Source organism: Hippocampus guttulatus, chromosome 11, assembly GCF_054856545.1.
Source record: "Hippocampus guttulatus isolate MCC_2025c chromosome 11, RoL_Hgut_1.0, whole genome shotgun sequence".
NCBI lineage: Eukaryota > Metazoa > Chordata > Actinopteri > Syngnathiformes > Syngnathidae > Hippocampus > Hippocampus guttulatus.
In genome coordinates, this window is record NC_141271.1 from 12331237 (window position 1) to 12339253 (window position 8017).

Below are 8017 nucleotides of genomic sequence, written 5' to 3' on the forward strand. Positions count from 1 at the left end.
GAAGCCTGTTAAGTTTTATTTGCCTACGATATATAGTCACTACGATATTCATATTTCAAACTATCATTTTGACCGTGCATTGATGACAATTTTACTTGAATAAAACAAACAATGGTGAGTCCTGCTGCAAAATACTCCACCAACATGGTGCAGTGAAAATATTTGGCTAGATGTAGCAACACGTGGACAATTTTACTTTTTATTTCGCATACGTTTTGTCGAGGTTTTCTGTCTTTTTACCCCCCCCCCCCCCCCCTACTTCATAAATCACCGTGAGTATACTTGGATATGTTTACAGTTTGAAGTTTGCCTCATCTGGTGGGTGCCAATGTGACTGGCCAATGGGAGAAGCTGCCGCAGCCTGAGAAATATAAAGATGGTATTTCACACCAAACCAGCAAAGTTAAGAATGGATAGATTGATTTAATAGTTCCTAGCAAGCAGAAAACTCACACATAATAAGCTCCGAAAAATGAGTTTGTTAAGGTAAGCGTTATTCGAAGGACTGCCATCCCAACCCATGTTGTGATCGTAACAAAAACATTATTCACGGTACACAGTCATGAATCACGTGGTAGATATACCTGTGATTGGATCAGCTGACATGTAGTACATGTCATCACTCAATGCTGCAAAGCTTGAGTAGTACACAAAAATCCATGCTGCAGCTCACAATCCTTTGACCAAAGACGATGCCTTCGTGCTTTACCTCTCTGCGTTGAAGTATGACGTCCTGTTTCAGTGTGTTTGGCAGCCGAGTCGCTTAAAACTGTGTAAATGTTGTTCTTTTTTCAAGAACTTCAAGATAATCCGGATCAATGTGAAGCTTTGCCTTCAGTTCCCAATACTCGCTTCTGTTTGGCTCCACATAAACAGTACTTGGCGTTGTGCAGTACAGGATTGTCTGTTGTACCCTGTCAGGATGCACGTACCGAGGCCTTGCATCAAGGTTTGATGCATACTGACCGGCCGGACGTGCTGCGTGCCTGCAAGGTAGCGTATGGCTGTAGTGGGGCTTCTGCTCAGGATCGAGGACTTCTCTGTAGTGCGATGGATCATCTTGTTTCATGCTGGAAGGCTTATTGAGAGGCTCCGAAGCGCTGGTGCTGTATTCCGAGCCTATTACATTACTCGCTGCTTCTTCGTCCGAGTTCCCCAGAAAGGGGCCGCTTAGCTCGTCAAAGTCCCGAAACCCCTCGGCGCATTTGCTATTGGTAGAAGCGTGGCCTGTGCTTCTGCTTGTTTGCTCCGAGGCGGCTGGAATGTACTCATACACGTGGCCAGCCGACGTTCTGACCTTTGGGACAGATCCCTTTTTATACAGTCCATACTCCATGTTAAGAGAGCTAATACACGCATTCATGGAGTTATTCTGCTCGTTTTGACTCTTCAAGTGTCTCTTTCTCATTGTTACAAACAGCCCTGCAGCCACAAACACGGACAAAATGAACATGAGCAGGAGGGCAAGAATCATCACGGATAAAGGGATGGCACTGTACTGTGTGTCGGAGTCGAGTGACGTTTCGATAGTGATGGTACTGCCTGGGAAGGATTCCTCTGAGGGGGGAATCATTGACGCCAGTACGGCCGAGTTATTAGGGCAAAAATTAGCTGTCTTGATGTATCGCATGTCTTCCCCAGCGAGCCTCTTGGGCGAGCCACAGATGACATTGTTGACAACGGTGCCCGTGCTGAGCTGCTCGAGCCACATCTTCAGGTTGAGAATGCTACACGAGCAATCCCAGGGGTTTTCGTACAAATCCACCTGCACCAGTGCCGTGAGCTGATCGAGCACACCGCTGACCGGCAGGTATCGCAGGTGGTTGCTGCGAAGATTGAGGCGGGCCAATGTGAGGCCGTGAAATGCTCCCGCTGGTAATGTTTTCAAGAGGTTGTTGTTGAGAAACAGGAGCTGGAGTTTAGGGACGTGCTGGAATGTGTCTGCAGTGACTTCCTTAATGACATTGTATTCTAAATATAGGAACTGCAGGCTCTCTAGTCCATAGAAGATATCGGCCGTAAGATGGTCTATCAAATTCCCATTAAGGTAGAGTCTCCTGAGATGAGTCAAATCACCAAAAGCTCTGTCATGGATTTGAGCGATGCGATTGTTGCCCAGATGAAGCAAATCCAATCCAGTTGCCTCAATGAAATCTGATCTTCTCACCACAGGGATATAATTCCCGGTGAGATACATCTTTTTGGGGTTGTAAGGTTTGGGCTCTAAATCGGAAATCTGCTCAATCTTTCGCTCCTGGCAGTTGACGTTGAGGCCGAGGTCTGAAATCTGAAGGTTGCAGGTGCAGGCCGACGGGCAGTCCAAAGGCACAGGAGATTTTGTTTGATAGGAAATAATTTGGCCATAATTCTGGGGTTTGTTTGCCGCCAGTCGAGTCGTCGGTTTTGATTTTAATTTACCTGACTGCCGAGGTCCCTTGGTGGGCCTTGACGAAGATCTTGCAATGCCAGACGAGGTTAAGGAAGCCGTCGCGAGGGCCGGCGTACTCCTGTAGTTTCCGTCCGTGCTGAAATGCGGCTGCGGTGGCATCTCGTATTCAGCGATGGCTCTTCTGGGACACAACTCTTGCTTTGAGACCTCATCGAGATCCCTCCCATGAAGACGAAAGGGGAACTCGCACACGACGTCGCCCACCAACGCCGTGTACGAAATGCTCTCCAGCCACGTTTTGAGGGCGATCAGGTCACAGGAGCAGTTCCACGGGTTTTCCTCCAGCTGCAGCTCCACCACGCTGTTCATGTGCTCCAGCAGACCCGAGTAGGGGAGGACTTTCAGCTGATTCCCCCTCAAGTCAAGATGAGTCAGTGGGACATGCTGGAAGATGTTCACAGGCAGAGTCGATATCAAGTTGTCATTCAGAATCAACACCTCCAGGTGTCGAAGTCCGCCCAGAGCATTGGGGGCCACTTGAGTGATGTAATTATAATCAAGCTGCAGATACTCCAGACTTTCAAGGCCCCAGAACAGCTCCTCCTTCAAGGCATCAATTTTGTTATTGTTGAGATGTAATCGCTTCAATCCTTGAAGTCCATTAAAAGCTCCAGCTTCCACCTCGGCTATCTCATTATTTCCCAGGTGCAATATGGTGAGTCCTCGATATTCAAGAAAGTCGTTGGCGGCAAGCTTTCTTAAAACATTCCCAGTGAGCAGCAGATGATACTGTGGGAAGTTGAGCTGGTTTATTTCGGAGATGCTCCCAATGCCCCTGTTCTCACAGCTTACAGTGAGTGTCCCCTCTCTCTCCTCGCAGGCACACAGTCGTTCACATATGCCTTCATCAGACATCCCTGCTGGAGATACAGCGGTGGCGCTCAGCAAAACACAAGCGATCCAAAGATGCATTTTCCTGCGCACGACGTCCAAGCTCAGACTCCCACTAAAGTATCCTCAATGTCATCTGGAGGGAAAAGAGAAACACAAACGATAATGGAGCATGATGAGGCGAGACAGGCGGGCAACTTCCACACAACCAGCTGTAGCTGGCACGAGTCAAAGCCTCATTTGTCGCTACCCAGAGGTAACTTCTGGCCGTGTGACTGCTGATTTAAAATGGCTCAAACAAAGCAGCAGCAGCAGCAGCGAGTGAGAGAGAGAGAGAAAGCATGAGAGCAAGAGAAAGAGAGAGCGGGAGGACTCCCTCAAGCAATGTAAATAACAAAAATCAAGGTCAAAGCCACACTTGAGCCCAAAATAACACAATCGCATCAAATTATATTTGGACCACATTGCCACTTGAAAGTTGTACACCTGGTCGACTTAAAGCCCGATTTAGTGAATCTTTAACTCCAAACTTCAAAGCAGAAATAACCTACCTCACACCCATGGGTTGAAACGCAGGCTCACCGGGTAATGTCAGCGTGCCTTTTATGTTTCATCCGTCAGGAAAACCCGTCAGGGATCTTTTCAACTCACTCCCCCAATGCCCCGAAGAGAATTGAAGGAAAAAGGAAAACCACTGATCGACCATAAATGCTTCTCCTATGCCTCACAGTGCAGGCGGAGATGCTGCTACGCCTGATAACTAAGTTCCTTATTCCCTCTCCATCTCTCTCTCTCTCTCTCTCTCTCTCTCTCCTCCTCTCTCCCTCTCACTCTCCTTCTCTCCCTTACCCGGTGGTCGGGAAGATGTCAAGTCATTTCATTTCACACAGAAAGAATCAGCTCACTTGAGCATCGTGCCGAGATGTGGAAGGAAAAAAAAAGATAGATGCTGACCTACCTTCTGAAAGATCCCTCAAAATATCAATAATTCAGCCAAGCGGAGAGCTTGAGACACACTCAAACGGTGTGTTTTAAACCCGCTTATGGCGTTATTCATCCTGAAAGCAAAACCTCCGCCAGGATAGTCACGTTACATCATTGTTTCGTATAATCTGTCAATCCCTTTTTTTTTGTAGCTTCGGTTGAAAACATTCACGGCAGCTCCACTTGACGAACACAGCTGATATTATTGGACTGCTCAGCTTCTGTGCGGGTGAAAAAAAAAAAGGATACCTGACACCATCTCATCACTTGGGTCAGTCCCAGGTTGAAGTTCATGGGGTTTTCATGTAGCATTTACATCACTTTCAAGGAGAAAAAAACTGTCACTGCCATCTAAAAGCAACACGAAGGTGCTCAGGGAGTGTACAGAAAAGCCTTAATAATCACGTCACTCCCTGCATAATGTATGAGCACACGAGGACTCACCAATGGGTCGATTGATCAGTTGCCCGAGCATCAATTTCTGAAATTAGAACTAATGGCTCACAGTGGCGCAGCATTTTATTTATTTATTTATTAAATGTGTGTCTAGTTGCTTTGAAACACTATTAAATGAGCCACGCAGAGAATGACTCATTGCCCTGAATGTTTCACCTGGTCCTACAGTTCTGGCACGAGTGTTGTAATTTGTATGAATTATTCATTTGTCCCATTTTTGTTTGTCAAATGGAATAAACGTCCACACGAACACTCGTACTATATACTTTTTTTTAACTTCACACCATGTACCACCTAAAAATACCTTTAAATACCACCATCATGAATGATATTAAAATACAGTGGCACACTAGGTGTAAGTGTTCATCAGTAGAAGAAAAAACCCCATAAGCTTTATTCTTAAAAAGTATCTTGAATAATATCACAAACCTTGAACATTGAGCGCTTAAAATATCGGAAACTTGGAACAAAAGTACTTAAGTCACAATTAGATTAAAATTTTTGCATGTAAAAGTTAAATCAGGTTTAGCCACATACGTTTTTAAAAGCAAAGAAACACTTCTAAAAGTTTAAATGCACTTGAAACTGAATTTGGAGTTGTGACAAGTAATGTATTGAATTTAAAAGTTGGCTTTGCCCTCATTACATTTTGTTTTGATTTATGCACTTGGGGAATGGGGGTCGGGGCCAATGTATATGTATTATACATCTGATACTTCTCGCGCACCACAGATTGCCGATCTCTGGGTTTTACAGCACTCCCCGTTTTGTGGCATGTGTTTGCCACAAAACGGGGAGTGCTGCAAAATGTGTCGACGTGGACAGAGACAGAGACATCCTTGCTCTGAACATAATAAAACACATGTTTAAAAATACCTGGCTACACGTAGAGGAGTCATGGGTGCCAAGTTGCCTTAGCTTGGGGAAGTTAAAGAGAGACACCTGTCATGCCCTTGTCAAGCTGAGGCCGTGCCGCTCATGTGAAAGCCTGTCAAGTGTTATACATCGCTGGAAACCATCATCCTCTGCATCCCTCCATCTTTCCCACGGAGAGGAGGATGGAGGGATGCAGCCCCCAGACAACATTCAGCATGCATGCCATTGGTCTGTTTACTTTGCCTCCAGCACATCATCCGGCCTAACGGGCCGGACCCAAACGCTATCATTTCGCTGGGATGTAAAAAAAATATGAATCTTGGGTTCCATTTCCATTTCATGTTGGTGTGTTGCTAGCCGACGCTCAGTGGTGTTGTTATATGAAGAAATAGGTTAAAGGGGACCTATGAAGGAAATTGAACGTTTTGATTGCTTGTATATAAATAGTTGGATCTCTGGAGTGCCTGCTCACATGTCAAGTGTGAAAATTAACAACCAGGTAAATCTTTGATCTTTGTCTGTGAGTCAGCCTTTCTGCACTTTAACCCCAATGTTACGAAACACTTGGAGGTTGAAGTTGTCCTATTTTTAATTGTTATTATTATTATAATTATTATTATTGTTGTTGTTGTTATTATTAACATGTAGTAACATGTCATTGCCAGGCTGCAGGAGTGTTCTCACTATGTGTGTGTCAAGGAGTGCACAACGAGTGATTGACACCTTGTCTGCCAAACCTTCTGGCTCAAAGAGTGTTTTTTTTTCTTTTCCGAAGGCGCAGTGGTTTCTTGCAAATAAAATTAGAGGCTTTTCAGGTATTTTTTTTTTTTTTGGCAACCACCCTGTTTAAATAGAAAGTCACCCCCCGAAAAATACTTTCAATATGTTCTATACAGCCCCACTATTCTAAATACAGCATTCTAATGAATATTGTGTTTGTAATATGAGTTAAGCAGTAAACTCCACTCGTTTGTGTCCATCTCAGGGGGCGGTCATTTTGCCAGTTGCTGTCAACTAAAAATGACCAGTCATAGCTCAGCTTCAGAAAACAGGTGAACCGTGATTGGTTACCCGAGCAACTGCGATGCCATTTTCAGTCGACAGAAAGGGGCAAGATGGGTGCTCCCTGAGATGGCTAAATATGGGTGCATTTTACTACTTAAATCATATTCCACACATCCAATATGAATCAGAATACCTTGTTTACACTAGTGGAGGCACATAGCACACATTACTGTCAACAACATTTTGGGGTTGATTTCCCCTTTAAGAAATTAATCCTTAAAATAGCGTGTAAAGGTTAGTATGTTTTCCTGTGGTAGAAGCTGATTCTCAATCCAACATCTCAGAGCAGAAGCACTATACAAAGATTCACAGACAGCATAATCGTGAAATGAGTCCTTGCTCTGCATTGACGCTTAAAAATGATAGAAGAAAAACAGTGCCATCTGGTTTGGGTCCTACACTCCCCCAACACTTCCCCCTTGGCCTTTAGTCCATACTTCCTGTTCGCTCACTAGATAGACAGGAAAGACATGACGACACCCTTGTTTACTGTCTCTCAGGGGCTTCCTTGCCATTGAGCATTATCCTCAACAATTTAGTGTAGAAGCTCTCTATGCGCACGCACACACATTCAACATATGTAAAGAGAAAGCATAACAAATGCGCGGAAGACAATCTGGTGACTAACTGATGCTGGGAGGTCAGAAATACGTGTACGGCGAGCTGGAATCGTGCCGCCGCGCATCATGGCCCTCCATTCTGATAGACGCTCCTTACAGATGGCGCGCGGCACTCTTTGTCATTTGCGTCCAGCTGGAACAAATAAGAGTGTTTGGCACGATAAATCTGCTCTGCTGCTGTCTGGCAACATCTTTAGTGGCCTGCTCTAACAAGCCGTGCTCATTTCCCAACAATATGCGCTCGACCTAGGCTTTGACTTCAGCATTATCCGAACTGAAAAATGCTGATGTTGCTCTTTTTTTTGGTGGTCTCTTTTTTTTTCAATAAGTAATGGGACTACATTGAATTCAGTGTACTTTGTCCGCAATGTTTTTTTTTCCCCACGAGTATGGCTCCATATTTAAACAACACTATTGATTTCCGATTGTATTTGATCCAAGGTGGCTAAGGTTGAATGTTTCCCTTTTGTTCTGCATGCCTTTAGGAGTGTAAATTCTACGGTTGGATTTACACTGTTAGGTTCAAGTGTCTAATTCCAATTTAATGCCTTTTTACATTTCAAGTGACACAAATCCACTATTGCATTATTTTAGCCGATGAAACACATCAAACACCATGCACGAGAAGTTGCATGTAAATAATTCTGCGTGCATCAATGCCAGTATTGATACTGAAGTAAATAATACACCTATTGTTCAGTAAATTCAAGGATTAGTTTTTAAATAGTATGCTTGT

General features: G+C 44.5%; 1 protein-coding gene across 1 annotated transcript; it reads right to left on the reverse strand.

The window, feature by feature from the left end:
• Positions 1–305: 305 nt before the first annotated feature.
• On the reverse strand, positions 306–3402 carry slitrk5b (SLIT and NTRK-like family, member 5b). Its single transcript, XM_086124469.1, has one exon. It carries the CDS (start codon positions 3359–3361, stop codon positions 764–766), a length of 2598 nt encoding a protein of 865 aa, XP_085980595.1. The 5' UTR covers positions 3362–3402; the 3' UTR covers positions 306–763.
• Between the last annotated feature and the right edge of the window lie 4615 nt (positions 3403–8017).